We start from the raw sequence: 16,850 nt of genomic DNA, 5'->3' as shown, positions 1-16,850 counted from the left end.
TTTCAGCTATGACTGAGGTATCAAGGAGTTCAGTTAAAAGAATTTTAAAAGAAGAAGGTTATCGGGCATACCATCCCTGCTTTGTGCAGGGCTTGCGCCCCAGAGATGATATGCGTCGTCTTGATTTTATTGCGTGGCTTCAGTCTGCATTAGCGGTTGACCCTAATGTTGTAGGCAACATCTCTGGACTGACGAGTCAAAATTTAGCAACAATGAAGTGCTCAACCGGCGGAATTCCATAAAATGGGCAGCGGAAAATCCGCGCGAAAAATTTGAACGTGGCCACCAAACTGTAATTTCCACAAATGTTTGGTGCGGTATTGTCAATGACCAAATAATTGGCCCTTACTTTTTTGATGGATCACTTACCGGGCAGCGTTACTTGGATTTTCTACAAAATGTGTTGCCGAATCTCCTGCAAAATGTCCCACTGGACATAAGGGGGGACCTTATTTTCCAACAAGATGGGGCACCGTGCCACAACGCCAGAATAGTAACAAACTACCTTGATAACCACTTCTTTTGGATTGGAACAAGAGGTAGTGTTGCGTGGCCCCCGCGGTCACCGGACTTGACGCCTCTTGACTTTTTTTTGTGGGGATATCTGAAGAACAAGGTGTACGACTGCCATCACCCACCTCGCAATGTTGCCGAACTGCGGCACCGAATTAAAGAGGCTTGTCGGCAAATCGACGAGGAGATGATTCGAAAAGTTGTGAGGTCGGCAGTGTTACGGAGGGCAGAACTTTGCCTACAAGAGCAAGGCGGTCACTTCGAACACCAGTTATAATCGAACACTTGTAAATAGGTTGTAAACTAAAGTTCCACATAAAATTTTTGAATAAGAATATTGAGTTTTCTGTTACACAAAAAACACATCTGAATTACCATCCGAGACTTAGCTCGAAAGGTTACTACCAGGTAGGGAACAAACCCTTATACGGGTATAAGGGGATGGGAATGAGTATAAGGCTGTTAATGACTGTGATGAGCATTCATACAAGCACTTAAAACAATGACTAGCTGAAATTTGCCCGAAAACCCGGTTTTTTGCAAATAACTTGAAAAACAATAGGAAAATGTGTATCAACCAATACCTTTTATGAAACCTCATAAAAGGAGCAATGAAAACATGCATCAACATACGGGGGGTGCCATTTGAATTTTTCGAGAAAATGGGGGTTGAAAACTAAAAAATCGATTTTCGACCACAAAAATAAACTTGATCGAAATAATTTTTCCATGGTATTATTGGTCAACATTGGCGTCACCGATTGCAAAAAGTTCCATGTCGATAGGACCCACGGTTCTTGAGCTATGAATTAAAAACCATTTTCGACTTTGAGTGTCAATATCTCGAAAAGTGTCAACTTTTTATTATAAACTTTTTCTTCATTTATACACACAAAAATAAGGGCAGTCCATAACAAAATACGAAATACGCGCATTCCATAAGAAAAAAATATAAATTTGAATGTGGCGCCAAAACCGGCGGCCATCTTGAAAATATAACATTTTCCGTCGGTCGGCATAAATACCCTTAATACCCCCCATTATCATTTTTTTCGCTATCGCCTATGATAAGTGAGAAAAACGTGTGGGGAGACCATCCTGGTCCTCCCTGTATAGTAAGTTTTTACTAACCATATTTTAATTATTTTAGTATTTTTAGTAGAATTTCTATAAAATGATTTTATGCAAATTGTTTTATTATTAATAATGATAATAAAACGAATAATAGAGAATATTTATTGTTGATACAACAATTTATATATTTATGTATGCTCACAGTTCACACATCGTACACGCGCGTGCTCATGCATCGGAATACATATGTATGTACATACATATAGGACAATGTAAAATTCATCAAAGTTGTATGTATATATATACACGTAATGCAATTTGAAACTGTCGCACCAATCCAACAATACATACGTAACTCGTTCAGTATTTATTGCTCTGTTCGTAGGAGCTGATACAATTAATTAAACTGTTCTACACAGTTTTAAACTAAAAAAAATTTAATTTTTCAAGTTATTATCAAGCTTATGAAAATGGCAAACAAGGGTATAACTTTTATTGTATTGTAATGGTCAATGAACATCAAAATCATGGTTATACTTGAAAATATATCTGTTTTAGAAGACAATAAGACTGAAAGCTCAGCTGAAGTTGAAGAAGAAAATGAAAATGAAGATGCAGAAAAGATTCTTATCATAGATCCTGATAGCGAAGTTTGTTTTCATTATTCCTTTAATATTAATTTTTAATGTCACTAATTTAAAAATATTGATACTTTTTTTTTAGTATATACTTGTTTTTATTACTGTTTTAGGAACTGGATTTCAATCATTCAAGATTAACGAAGCTGGAAAATTTGGAACCTTTAAGAAAAATACATAGATTATGTTTCACATGGAATTTAATTAAGAAAATTGAGAACCTAGATACTCTTACAACTTTGGTTGAACTAGAGCTGAGGGATAATCAGATTATTGTTATAGAAAATCTAGATGCCCTTACAAATTTAGAGTGCGTAATTTGAACAATTAATTTTTTTACAGTAATTAATTTGTACAAATATTAAATGGAATTATTATCTTTTCAGACTCCTAGACTTATCTTTTAATCGTATTAAAAAAATAGAAGGATTAGAAAACTTATTAAATTTAGAAAAATTGTTTTTGTCCTCAAATAAAATCCAGTGCATTGAAAATCTGTCACATTTGAAGAAGCTTGAAACTCTTGAGTTGGGTGACAACAAAATACGAGAAATTGTTAATCTTGAAGGTCTTGATAGTTTGACAAGTCTGTTCCTTGGTAAAAACAAAGTAACAAAGATTGATAATTTAGAATATTTACCACGTCTTCAATTATTGAGTCTTCAAAGTAATCGTATTACAAAAATAGAGAATTTAGATGAATTAAAGAAATTGGATCAGCTATACTTGTCTGAAAATGGAATAACATGTATTGAAGGATTATCTGACTGTTCCGAACTAACAACATTGGACTTAGCTAATAATAAAATTAAAAAAATTCAAAATATTGATCATCTTGAAGATTTGAAGGAATTTTGGGTAAGAATGGTATCTTATTTTACAATAAAAAGTTATACTTTTTGTTATTATATTTTATAGATAAATAATAATGAAATCGAAGAATGGACCACTGTAGAAAATTTAACAGCTAATAAGAAATTACAAACTGTTTATCTAGAACATAATCCAATTGCCAAAGATCCAAATTACAGAAGAAAAATAAAATTGCTATTGCCATGGCTCATGCAGTTAGATGCAACACTTTGCAGATAAATATTATAATAATACAAAGCAATCATTATTCGGATTATATTTATTAATACTATCACTTATTTCGTTTTAATATTGTTTTAAGATTAGATTATTTTCAGAAAAAGTGGAAAGTTAAAAATGTAGCCTTAACCTTATAGATAAAAGATGTGAAAGGTTTCTCAACAAGGCAATGCTCTTTCTTATACTTTACATTTTATTAAGCCTTGTGAATGTATTGTGAAATGGTGGAGATAAATCACAATTTTAATAGTTAAAAATATAAATTTATAAAGAAATCATATATCTGTCTTATAAAACAATTATTTTAATATTTAACCAGAACTTTAAAATACTTACTGTAAAATGGGCAATTCTTTTTATGATCATCATATTTAAGGTTTATCTTACAATATTTGAATATTTGATATTTCCTATATACTTACATTTTAAGTATATTAACAAAAATACTCATTAAGTAATAATAATCAAACATTAATAATTGGGCAAAGATATTTAAACTTTATCTTTCAGTGATATTGTTTAATTTTCAATGCTGTATTTATTATGGAATACTCAATGTGTTTGCAATGTTGTTACAAATTTCTTAATTTGTACAAAACGTTTATTATATAAATAACGTTTTCAGTTAACTTCAAATGCTATATATTCTCCCATTAAGTAATCTTACATGTTAGAATGTAATTTTGCGCTCATCAATGTACATGCTAAAAATTTTAAAATTACATAAATACATATTTGATAAATTTCTTAATTTACAAATTACATTTGTCAACTATTACGAATTTCTTTTTTTTATAGTAGAATGAATTATATTACTATATTACTAGTTAAAAACTATTTTGCTAATTAATGAAGAATAAAACTGTAATTTTCTTTTAACAATGCAAAATATTTTTTGTATTTAGTTATCAATCCCTATTAATATAATGTATATTTTAGAAACATAGTAGAATTATTGCTTAACATTTTTATTCCTGTATCTATCATGGGTGAACAAAAGAGTATAAATCAAATTTTGGTCAAAACAGTATGAATGATTCTAAATCAGCAGGATGAGACATAAGTTATCAACTTTCAGGCCAAAAACTAATACCAGATTTTACATTGCATTTTAAATACATATGTATGTATTATACAAAACTGATAATTCCAACTTATACTCTTTTGCCTGTCCATCATAAATAGAAAATATTCTTTTGTAGAAAGGACACTGTTTGTTCTCTCTTGATTTTAATAGACCTCTGTATATGTATATATTGCATATATATTCGTTTTATCAACAAGAATTTAAGAAGTGAAGTCATTTCTAAAAATTGACAGTCTAAAAGATTCTCAAACTATTTTGGAAATTAATTTAATCATGAAAGATATTGTTTACAATTATTGTTTAGCAGTCTCTAGCTATTGAGATCCCCTATAATTCTTAAACTGTCACAGCCGACTCTAGTACTGTACGCGTCTGCTAAGTTGAGACTCCTTAAGTAGAGTCTCCCTTGGCAAGCTCCAGGGAGGAATCAAAGAAGGAGAATGGCAAAACCAAAATGCCCGAAGAAAAAAGGGACGAATAAAGCCTAGAACGCCAGGCGAAGTAGCGCGGCAGCGACCATTCCGCCACGTTACAAAATATAAGTGGCAGAAAGTAAAATTCGTAAGTGTATACTTAGACAGTAATGGGTCATTCTCTAAAAAAGGGGTCAGAGATAGAAATATAAAATTATATTTCAATATTTACAAAGTTACTTGTTTTATCTCGCACTTTTAAAAAATTTATTTTTAACCGAAAAGTTAAATTATTTATTCAGTCTTATATAATCACAAAAATATTTTTTTATGAATGAAGTGCTTTGATCAAATAATTATATTTATTACATAATTGTATTTAAAATGAAAAGTCTGATATATCCTAAGAATTATATTTAAAATCATATATTTAGTGTTCGCAGAATTGTATCTCATCGATTCAATTTCGCGGGCTTTTATGTCGTATAGTAACAAACAAATGCGCAACATGTATGATACGATATGAATTAAATTAGCGGTAAAGTTTCGTAAATGGTTTTATATTTAAATATTCCTTTACGTTTATACGTTTGTGGTTAAAGAATTCTTTTATTTATATCGAATCTTATCTCACTCTAATACATCACTAAAAAATTAATGTTTCTGAAAAAGACGTATGTCACTAATCACCGTCGTTAAAATGGTATTACAGTAGGTATACAATGGTATACATACGACAATAGTAAAATTAAATTGTGATTGGTTGAAATAGGATAACCGCGTATTGTAATTGGTCGATGTGATAATCCAGGTTATAGATAGTGAAGCACGCATGAATTGAATGTGACGTCACCGTCAGTACTCGCATCGGCCATTTTGTGAGTGTGTGCTGGATCAGGATATTTGTGTTAAGAAGCTTTTTCAGTAAAACCGAATGAATTAGTTTACGAGACGAGACTCGCATCACTTTTATTACATGTGCTAAGAGTGTGGAATATTCGTAGACTCGACATAGAATCGTACGATGGAGGAGAAAGCATCGTTGAAGGAACTCGACCAGTGGATAGAACAATTAAATGACTGCCGACAACTAACAGAAAGCCAAGTAAAAACTCTCTGCGAGAAGGTATTATATTCATTATCTTTATTGATTTCTATGTGTCTTCTTAAATTAGTATCTTTTTCGCTTTGTTTCACGATTCATTCTGTTTCGCTGTTTTATGTTCATTTAATCGTATTTTACAAGACCAGTAAGCATGCTTTGATGTGTTATTACAAATTTCATTGCTATACGTTTGGATATTGTCTAGGAGAAAAAAAACTATCGATATTTGTTTACAAATTGCGATTTTACAAAATTTTCAATTTTCGTGAAAATCTGATTTGATCATGATCGAACGCCGAAACGACCATCTTCGTTGTTATTCAGGTTTCTACTACTTACAACTTGTTCGTATTTGAAAAATTAGTTGATTTGTCAAATGAACCAACGATTTTATTTTTACTTTACTCAGATTTTTTTTCCAGTATATAAGATGCACTTTGATTTTTATGTTTCAATGCCTAGCATACCTGTGATTTAACACCGAAATTTCTTATGTTGCTTTCTTATTTAATAAGTTTGTGTATATTTTACTTGTATAATTAAGACATGAAATGAAAAATTTTGTTCTATGAAAGGAGAAATAAATGATCAACATATAATTTTATAATTTTTCATTAAATTCAAATAAACTGTATAAATTTATTTTATTATTTAAAAATTTTCGATAAATGTATTATACAATTATACATATTGAGAGAATTAACATATCTTTTTAGGCAAAGGAAATCTTAGCTAAAGAGTCCAATGTACAAGAAGTAAAATGTCCTGTAACAGTGTGCGGAGATGTACACGGGCAATTCCATGATTTAATGGAATTGTTTAGAATAGGAGGCAAGTCTCCAGATACAAATTATCTTTTTATGGGTGACTATGTGGATCGTGGCTATTATTCTGTTGAAACTGTTACCTTGCTTGTTGCGCTCAAGGTAAGTTGTACGATAGGAATTATCTATTATTTGAAAATTTATTCGCTTCGATTAACGAATCAGTTTTATTTCTATAGGTCAGATATCGAGAGAGAATAACTATTTTACGAGGAAATCATGAATCCAGACAAATAACACAAGTATATGGATTTTACGATGAATGTTTACGTAAATATGGCAATGCGAATGTGTGGAAATTCTTTACGGATCTGTTCGATTATTTACCATTAACTGCATTAGTGGATGGTCAAATATTTTGTTTACACGGCGGTTTATCACCTTCTATTGATACTTTAGATCACATACGTGCCCTAGATCGTCTTCAAGAAGTACCACACGAGGTTGGTGTTTATATTCATTCTCTTAAGATTGAAAAGAATGAGTAAAAAATATAGTTATTTGTATTTTTAGGGTCCAATGTGTGATCTTCTGTGGTCAGATCCAGATGATAGAGGAGGGTGGGGTATTTCTCCTCGTGGGGCAGGGTATACTTTTGGACAAGATATCTCAGAAACTTTTAATCATTCTAATGGGTTGACATTAGTGTCACGAGCACATCAGTTAGTTATGGAGGGCTACAATTGGTATATTTATTGAAATTATTCACTTATTATTTAGTTTGTATTATATAATGTATTCTATGATATATTATACATATATTGTTACAAAATGTTGTATCTCATGAATATATTTGTCATTACAGGTGTCATGATCGTAATGTTGTAACTATATTCTCAGCACCTAACTATTGCTATCGTTGTGGAAATCAAGCTGCAATCATGGAATTAGATGATGCTTTAAAATATTCATTGTAAGTTTTAAATAACAGCCTTTAAAATCAGTTATTTCGAAATAACCTTTGCCATTTTTTTCTTTTAGCCTTCAATTTGATCCAGCTCCAAGACGCGGAGAACCACATGTTACTAGGCGGACACCAGATTATTTCTTATAAAGAACCAAACCCCAGAGTTAACTATTAAGGTAGGGGTATGGAAATGATTCAGGCTTTATAGCAATGCCACTGAACATAATTTATGATCAATAAAAGTGTGAGGTTCCAGCTATCCTTACACATTACATTATAGTCTCAAGTATTATGTCATGACTCACTTCGTGGTGTCTTGTTGAGAGACGGAACACACATCCACATACTTTGCGTGTGTCCCACACCGTACATGTAGACACAACATTAATTGTATACAAATAGAAAAAAAAAACAAACAAATTAACATACAATAATGTACACACGTACCAATTAAAATTCGCGTATAGCATTGAGTTCTACAACCTTCATTATACTGCTTGTATTTTTATTATCGGAAAGAAAAATGAAATGAACATACTACACCGATTGAATATAATAAGTAGTGTGAACAAGAAATGTGCATGTTATTGTTGTTTTGAAACCTTGAACAAATATTAATTTATTGGTAACTGTTTATACAAGCAAAATTATTTGTTGCTTATATTGAATAGAAATAATGTTGTTTGAGGTTTCAAAAAGCATACCAAAATGATTATAATTTATATTTAAGAGTGTCACATAATTATTAGTGTGAATGGAGCATGAAATGTTCCACTTAAAGGAAATACAAAGAGGGTTGATGCAACTGTAAATTGGGCATGTTTCAGTTGTGCCGTATAAGTAATTTAATAAATTCTTTAATAGATTTCTTTGATAATTGTAATATAGCATTACACATAATAATTCATCAGAATCATAGCACTCAATAATTTTGCTGTTATTTTATCGAATAGATCAAAATATAATTTGTATATATCATATTTTTATAGCAATAATGAAAATATAACTTACATTAGCAAAAAGGCTTATCGATTAAGTTCATTTTCTAGTTTAATTTTTCAAACTTATTTGTTCAAATACATATAATTTTTAAATGTTTATACAAATATAATCCTCTTGGGTCATCTTAATTTATATAATTAATTAGAACACTTGCATCAATCCTGTCAAGATTTCCTAAGTGAAACACACACTTTATACTGAATAAATTCATGCATTCATGATCATTAAATTGAAAGTTAATTGCTTGTGAACCTACCAATGACTTTTTTACTAATTAATAGATATAAAATGATGCTTCTGATAAATAAACATGTGTAATGCAAGTTAAATGAACTTAATGTGTTGTGTCAGATCATTCGTATTTATCGATACAAATATTGTATGAACATTGGATGTATTCGCAGAATACATGCTTTCACAACAATAATTTGACATATGCATAATGAAACGATATAGTAGTAGCAATAAAGTGAGAAAAAAATAAAATGAAATGTATAGATGTACATGGTAGCAGTTTATGAAGACTGTAAATCTAAAACGAAACAAAGAAAACAGTACAGAAACCATAATATCGTGGATACATCAATTATTTCTGCATGATGCAGAGCTAAGCATTTTTCTTTTTCATTTTTGTTTTATATATTATATATTAAATGTATTTTTGATTTATGAAAAGTAATAAAATTATAAATAGTATTATAACAAAAAAGCAAAGGAGGAACATGTCTTAGAGAAAAAAAATCAGTACTAGCTTTTAGAATTTATATTATTAATTTTATACTTGCTCTATTTATTATTTCCCTCAAATATTTTATTTAATAGATACGTTTCAATACTAGAATCAAACATATTAGCTATTAGATTCAATACAATACGAATACTTGCTAAGAGTAATAACTTTTGTTTATAAAGTTTTATTTATAATAATGCAACATTTTAATTGTAAAGACCAAGTATCAATATTTTCTTCTGTTCCACTTAAAATTTTGTACTAAATATTCAACTTTATGTATCTACATGCAGATTTTTACAACAAATAATTATATAGATTCGAATTAATGTAAATTGGAAAGTATGTTTTTATTTAAAGTTGACTGATTGATCACCAATGCACATGCATAAATTCAATTTCAAAGTTAATTCACTTTTGTAAATAAATTCAGGAGAATTTAATTAGTTCATGCCTGTATATAATTATTATATACTGCATACATATTACATTGTATATATCAATTTCAGATAACATTTTTTACTGTATTTTTTTGCAATACTTTATATGTATCAATCAAAAGAAATGCTACAAATATTTGCGTTTTACATAAGTGCACTTGGTTTTTAACATTTAGTATCTTTCCCTTTTTTAGACTTGGTGTATTAAAATCTGTATTTACACAGATGTTGCAGAAGCAAAAACAGTATGCCATGAACTGATATTATGTCGTCTCATTATAAACAAAGCTAGAGAAATAAAAAAATGTTATCAAATTTAGGGAGTCTTATATCATTTTTACACATTAAACTACTGTAATGCAGAACATACAATATGAGCAAGACTTATTGTCAGATTACTAACAATGAGTAAATAATTATTCACATGTATTCTAATATAAAGACTTTAAAAATAAGTTTCTATAGAAATAGATAAATTTTTATGGATTAAAATCATATTTATAAATTACATAATTTTAGTAATACCCAGATATGTACAAAAATAAACATTTATTAAGAAATAGTTAAAAATGAAAAATAAATATTTCAAATTTAATAATTAACGAAAAAACATTATTATTTGAATTGCCCCGGGGGAGGGGGAAGACTCCAAATTTAAAACGGTATCCACATCAGCCCAGTAGTTTTGGAGATATTAATTAAAAACTTTCGCAGAATACATAGAATTCTACCGATACCGACATGACTAATACAACCATCCCCGCTGTAGAAACCGTGGTCATCAACAGTGACTACAGATATCGTTTAAGTAATAAATACTTATCCAATATTTATCTTGTGTTATTTTTGTTATTACATAATTCCTTCAAATACTTTTTGCATGGTAACTTATTTTATTATTGTATTGTATTTAGGTTTTCTTGGGCTTGGCCCAAGATGGCGTTTCAGGGGAACACGCCCCCTATATAGCCTAATAACAAAAGCGCCAAAATATAAATTTACAACTTTTACATCATATTTCTTATCCTTGCTTACAAATGCTTTACCTACCCCTTATTTCTAACTTCTTTCTTTTTGACAATATAATACCATTCCTCCAAACTTTTTAGTCTCTCATTCCTACACAACCTGTTACATATGCTTTCATATTTCACAGTTGCATGACTTCTTTCATACTTTATATAACTTTTCCCAGTTTGTTTAGGAACCTGGAAATACGCTTTATTACTCCCAAGTCACCCCCCATTAACATTTCTATAATATCAGCCCCCTCCGGGAAACCTTTTGAAATTAGGAACCTATTTAGTTCCTCTCTATTTTCCAAAAACCTATCACATTCCCAAATTACGTGTTCAATAGACTCCAACTCCGCACCACATACACACCCCTTTACATTTGAAAGGTTTTTCCTAAATAGCGATTCTCCCAAATTAAAATGATTAGCCCTAATCCTACTCAATTTAACCATGTCTCCCCTTCCCAACCCATTTATCCCATCAAACCATGGTTTTTTTGAGCCTACATTATTGTTTTCCATGTTGAAGTACTTTATTCCCTTCGATTCACCCTTTATTTTTGCTCTGTCAAAATTTCTGACCCACGCGCTATTCATTATATAATTCATTACGTCCTTTTCTACTAAACCATGCTCGTACATTTCCTCCCCATACGTTGCCCCACCCGCTACTAAATCGACCCTCTCATTCCCTTCAATGCCCTCATGGCTGGGGATCCATGCAAAACCTAGCCTTATTTTATTATAAATATTTTATAAATATTTTATTATAAAAGATCTTCAGCACAATGACAGTTGCTCCAAAAAATTAAAAGAACTTTGCCCATAGAATATGAAACAGAAAATTTAAACGATTTCCGCTATGCGTATGTTGCGTGTGGATTAGTTATCTAGGGATTTTGGGATGTTATAACGTCACAGCCGACTCTAGTACTAGCCATGCTGAACAACGTGGCAACACCGCTCACGTGACAATCGGGAGTCCTATTTTCAAAAACAGAGTCCTGTGCTCGGAATTGTAATTACTGTCTTTTTTAATTAAAAGCTGTAGTAATATACGCTATTTTGTATTAATTATGTATAAACAATACATAAACGTTGCAACTATGGCAAGTAGAAGTGATGTGGTAGTATAAAATTGTTATAAATGTAATATAAATTTTGTGTACTCTCGAAGTAGTTTGGTGTTGTGAAGCATGATATTTGAAATATTTACAGTGGTTTCAAGAAAATTTAGGTATGAAGCAAAATGAGACCATCTTTGGATCAAATTGAAACATTTAAGAATTGATAAACGTGTATATAAGTGAATAAAAACCTTGAAACAAGCGAAATTATTGGAACGAAACCAAAGAGGTTATGTGAAGTCCAGAGAGTAGCCGAGAGTCCGACGACGTTGATTGGCTGGGAGTCTGGGAGTCCGGGAGGCAGATAGAGTAGGGTTAGATGTTGATATATTCAGACCGGACTCCCGCGGTGTTGCCATTTTTACTTCAGCACGGCTAGTACTAGAGTCGGCTGTGATAACGTGGGCACAGAGTAAGTTGTTGCGTGTGGATTTAGTTATCCATGGATTTTTGGATATTGTTGGGAATATCCAAATATTGTTGCGAACCTCACCTGTATGTATCTGTGCAATATCGTGTGAATTTAGGTGCAAACTTGTAATCGCAAATGTTGAATGAAATGTAATATGGCGACGATGCCATAAGAGTATGACTGCAGCATGTCTGCATTATGTTATATCAATGCCCATAAATTAGGAGCCAAAATTCAAAGGAATAAACAAACAATAGATAAGACATTGTAAAACTTTCATGTAATTGTGCTGGAAGACAGTTGGAAATCCGAAAAAATAAGACTGTCACACTTGAAATTTCTAAGAAACTAATTTATTGCGGGCCGTATCTAATTCGTTACTCTTAAGCCGGGTATCCACCAGTATCAAACGCCCGTATCGTATCACCGTTCCGAACCCTTTTGAATAGGCAGACGTTGCCTCGTTGCATGCAACGGCATGCTGCGGCGCGGACAACATTTCTTCGTTTCTTGATATAAACGGTTAGGCAATAGGACTGGGCCACTACAGGCGAGGAGTTTCGTTTTGCTGCGTGGCGTTCCAAAGGTACGGAGGCAACGGATCCATCCGAAAAATTTGTCGATTCTTTGCTGTTGCATCGAAGGAAAGGTTCATGCGTTGGCACTTGACATAGCGTTTCGTGCCGTCACTTGGGTTTCAATTTATTTGAAATCTTGCGGTATTATTGGATTCATTTCAAAAGCGATTAAATTATTTATGAATTTAATCTAATTTAATTTAGACAAATTTTATCGTCTAAATATATTTAAACAGATCAATTATCTTCGGTGCTACGCTGTACATAAAAGAGCAATGTTAATAATCACCTGTGTGATTATTGAAAAAGGACAATGTTAATTTTCCAGAGATTTTTCCGTTGCCGAGTATCGAAAGTTCTATTGGTCTGTGATACGGAGGCGAAGGAACGGGCCGATCCGAAAATTGTCGGTTTCTTGTCGTTCAAAGGATTGGTTCGGAAACCACTTGAAACGTAAAAACAACATACCCAGGCGAAGGCCCTGAATGCAATGTCAAGTGGAAACATGACACTTGAGGCACGAGATAATATGATTTGGAATTGGATACATCAGTGAGATAATACTAATGCAACGACTGAACTTTGTTATTTTTCATTTTTTTCTTAAAAAACTGTTACCAAGATATTTGTGACGTTTTTCTGATTAAAATCATACCAAACACGATATGGTTTGGATAATTACACTAAAGAAACAGCATGCAGCAAATCGAAACTTCTCGCCTATAGGAGTTTATTTCAAGACACGAAGAACTATTGTCCGAGCCGTAGCACGCCGTGGCATGCAACGAGGCAACGTCTGCCTATTCAAAGGGGTTCGGAACGGTGATACGATACGGGCGTTTGATACTGGTGGATACCCGGCTTTAACGAATATCATGTTGGTTCTTGAAACTGTCGAAGTCTCTTTGACATCCTGCTTATTTACAGAAGGTCGTAAATTTTCTTAAGGGTTGCCTTGGCTCGCTAGCGCGAGACCTTTTTATCTTCCGTTCTCTCTGGATCCCACGCTTTCTCTTAGCACGTGTGCACAGAATCGTTCTCGAGTCTTGGCGGAGCACCACCATCTTCCGCTCGCCCAAGGGTGGACCGAAGCCAGGGAGAGGAACCGCCTCCGGACAGGGATGGGCCCCTCCACCATTGGACCAGGGATGATCCTGAGGGAGGATTCAGGATCCAGCGAGGAGGGGATGGCAGCCAACATCGATCGAGGATCTTCACCGCCAAGCTCAGAACGATTCGAAGCTTCAACCCGACTTGAGTCAAATTGTTGGAAAGAATAAAGAAATACAAACTATTATTTTTTCTTAAATTCAAAGTGTATTTTATTAAAACCCGCGCCGCGAGCAGAGTGCTTTAGCGCTCCACGGGCACCTTACCCACGTTGTAAATATCAAAAAATCCCGAGACACCTGAAATCCACTCGCAACACACTCAACACGTGTCTAATAGTGTCTATTCTGTACATATCAATCATAGTGTCCGTTCGTCTAGTGAAAAAGCACTAAAGGGGAAGGTGCCCCTACCACCGGGTCACGCGTGAGCGCGCAGCCATTATGCCTCGTTCGCATGAGAAATACCTTTCTATTTTAGGAGAAAAGAAATTTTTTCAAATAAATGCTTAGTCGGAGAAGTGAGGCAGTTCTTTCCTCAACGAGTAAAATATATAACCAGCACCATTAAAAACTCGGTTGTCAAAATAATTAATTGCGTTGAGCCTCGGACGGCGAAGGTGGCTCCCTCTGCCCTGTAGGATGGTGCACGAAACTGCGAACGCAGACCGTGATTCCATACCAAACCGGAAGCTGCATAAGAGCCTCTCTCTCGCACTGTAATTTCTGTCCTTGTTTAGCCCCATTTCACTCCGACTCCAGGCTCGTCGAATGCCATCCTTGTCGCTTCGCTTACGCCGACATAGCGCGAAACCGCCCCTCGTTCGAATGCCTCGATTACTTCTTAGCCACTTAAAAATTGTTTAAACTATTACAGAAAGTTGTATACGAAAAAGTTTAAACACTTGAAAATGAAAATAGTAAATGGTCTGTTGTTTAAGACACTACAACGTGTTACGAAATATAACGGTACGGTCTGTTTTTATTCTGTTATTTGCAGACGGTAACTGATATAAAAAGGTTTTTGGGACAATTATTGTTGTTGTTAATCCCATTTATCGTTTTTTTTAATCAAAAGCTCTTATTTATTAACCCGATTAAATATTATTATAAACAATTACTCTTTACATTATATTCTTTTAACATTTGTATCTAAAATAATAATTCACGTTAATTAAGATTGATTACTATTGAATACAAATGATTTTAAAAATTATCTGTTACCTACATGTAGAGAAAGTGGAGAGGAACGAGGGGAACTGGATATTTAATTGAAGATTTTTATTATAGAGCTGCATCCACGTTCAAGATTCTGGTGGCTCTGAAAAGAGCCGTTTGTTTGCTAGTTTCGTGACTCGCGAATCAGCAATATTTCGCGAGGGAGAGTTGTGCGAGTAAACGAGCGAGCATTCATAACAACCTGTTGCTCAGGCCTACGCTACGATTTCATTCACTTTTATCAGATCGGTGTAACAACAAATTATCCGACGGATAACGTTTTTCATCTGTCACGAATGATTTACATACACTCCTTTCCTTTTTGTTTTTATGCTTGTGTATCTAATAAAAGAGTTCCTACGTTTGAAACCTTCAATTAATGTATACTGTAAAAAATTAATAACTTCCAAAACACAATTAGTATGCGATAGAAGGACTGGAACCTAGAAGAACAGTGTCAAACAAACAAAACATGATACCGGAAGCAAATTCGTTCGAGATGCCTGGTGTTTGCACGTGTGGCTCGTTCGATGACCAGTAAATGTGTAACTGCGTTGCATAAAAAAAATAAAACGCAGACAATACGCTGTTTCTTGGAAAGAACCTCCCCCCCCCCCCCGGAAATAGAAGCTATATTAACGGGAGATTACACAGCAATCAATCAGTCGACCTGTTGAATATGGATCAGAGAACATCTCTTGCACAGCGCATAAGAATAGTTACATTATACTCGGACGCGGGGTGGACTATTCAGCAAATAGCTGAGAGGGTAGGATGTAGCTCCACAACTGTGCGTCGGTGGATTAGGAGATGGCAGGAAGGAGGAGAAGAAGGGCTTGGAAGTCGCTATGGACCACGACAGGTGTCGAAGAGGACTACCGTCGAACAGGACACGGCACTCGTCGGCGAAATTGCTGAAGATCCCTTTCTTCCGGCGACACAAGCCAGTAATTATCTTGGTTTGCCAATTTCCGCGTCGACCGCTAGACGCCGCCTCTACGAAGCAGGTTTAAGGTGCTATCGGTCGGCGCGGAAATTGGCTTTGACGCAACAACACCGCGAAGCCCGTGTGGGCTTCGCTTTGCAAGAGCTAACGACGTCGCCGGAAGAATGGGATCGCACAATTTGGACTGACGAGAAGGTGTTCTCCTCGGCACCTGATCGTCGAGTCCACGTATGGCGACCGCCAAACCAGCGGCTTGATCCGGAGTATGTCGTCCACAGCGATCGACAAGGTCGAGTCAACTGCGCGATGTGAGGGTGGATCACCTCAAATTCACTTGGAGAATTGATCGAGGTGTCGTCCAAAATGAACTCTGAGGAATACATTGAAATTTTGGAAGACTTTTTCCTCCCGAGTCTTCGCGCGATGTATTCCGAGGAGGACATGCCCACCTTTCGATTCGTCCAAGACAAGAGTGCGGTGCACACCTCCCGCATCGTGCAACACTGGTTCGACCAACATCCGGAGATCATCGTCCTCGATTGGCCGGCCAAGTCACCGGACCTCAATCTCATTGAAAATGTTTGGAGTGAGATTGAGAGAAGGTGGCTTTCTGGCCATGA

At 34.0% G+C, this 16,850-nt stretch overlaps 2 protein-coding genes across 3 annotated transcripts; both read left to right on the top strand.

Moving 5' to 3' along the window:
• The first annotated feature begins 1,807 nt into the window (after positions 1 to 1,807).
• On the top strand, positions 1,808 to 3,597 carry LOC114881736 (protein phosphatase 1 regulatory subunit 7). Of its 2 annotated transcripts, none has more exons than XM_029198589.2 (5): positions 1,808 to 2,070; positions 2,149 to 2,237; positions 2,339 to 2,535; positions 2,612 to 3,083; positions 3,144 to 3,597. In XM_029198589.2, the coding sequence occupies exons 1-5, from the start codon at positions 2,052 to 2,054 to the stop codon at positions 3,315 to 3,317; spliced, it is 951 nt and encodes a 316-aa protein (XP_029054422.1). In that variant the 5' UTR covers positions 1,808 to 2,051; the 3' UTR covers positions 3,318 to 3,597. The 2 variants fall into 2 exon arrangements, with proteins under 2 accessions (XP_029054422.1, XP_029054421.1); XM_029198588.2 differs by having other exon boundaries at positions 1,811 to 2,070; positions 2,146 to 2,237.
• A 2,069-nt stretch (positions 3,598 to 5,666) lies between these two features.
• Positions 5,667 to 8,988, top strand: LOC114881738 (serine/threonine-protein phosphatase 2A catalytic subunit alpha isoform). The gene is made up of 6 exons (XM_029198590.2): positions 5,667 to 5,943; positions 6,639 to 6,848; positions 6,926 to 7,189; positions 7,260 to 7,432; positions 7,552 to 7,659; positions 7,728 to 8,988. Exons 1-6 carry the CDS (start codon positions 5,842 to 5,844, stop codon positions 7,798 to 7,800), a joined length of 930 nt encoding a protein of 309 aa, XP_029054423.1. The 5' UTR covers positions 5,667 to 5,841; the 3' UTR covers positions 7,801 to 8,988.
• Positions 8,989 to 16,850: the final 7,862 nt, after the last annotated feature.

The sequence above is a fragment of the Osmia bicornis genome, chromosome 5 (genome assembly GCF_907164935.1).
Source record: "Osmia bicornis bicornis chromosome 5, iOsmBic2.1, whole genome shotgun sequence".
Classification (NCBI taxonomy): Eukaryota; Metazoa; Arthropoda; class Insecta; order Hymenoptera; family Megachilidae; genus Osmia; species Osmia bicornis.
The sequence above is the reverse complement of the archived record's forward strand: the minus strand, read 5'-3'. Positions and strand labels throughout refer to the sequence as shown.

Coding starts and splice junctions, on each gene's coding strand:
- LOC114881736 (XM_029198588.2), top strand. Junction 2,536..2,611: donor GATGCCCTTACAAATTTAGA/GTGCGTAATTTG, acceptor TTATCTTTTCAG/ACTCCTAGACTTATCTTTTA. Junction 3,084..3,143: donor AAGATTTGAAGGAATTTTGG/GTAAGAATGGTA, acceptor TATATTTTATAG/ATAAATAATAATGAAATCGA.
- LOC114881738 (XM_029198590.2), top strand. CDS start 5,842: ATGGAGGAGAAAGCATCGTTGAAGGAACTCGACCAGTGGATAGAACAA. Junction 5,944..6,638: donor TAAAAACTCTCTGCGAGAAG/GTATTATATTCA, acceptor ATATCTTTTTAG/GCAAAGGAAATCTTAGCTAA. Junction 7,660..7,727: donor GATGCTTTAAAATATTCATT/GTAAGTTTTAAA, acceptor TTTTTCTTTTAG/CCTTCAATTTGATCCAGCTC.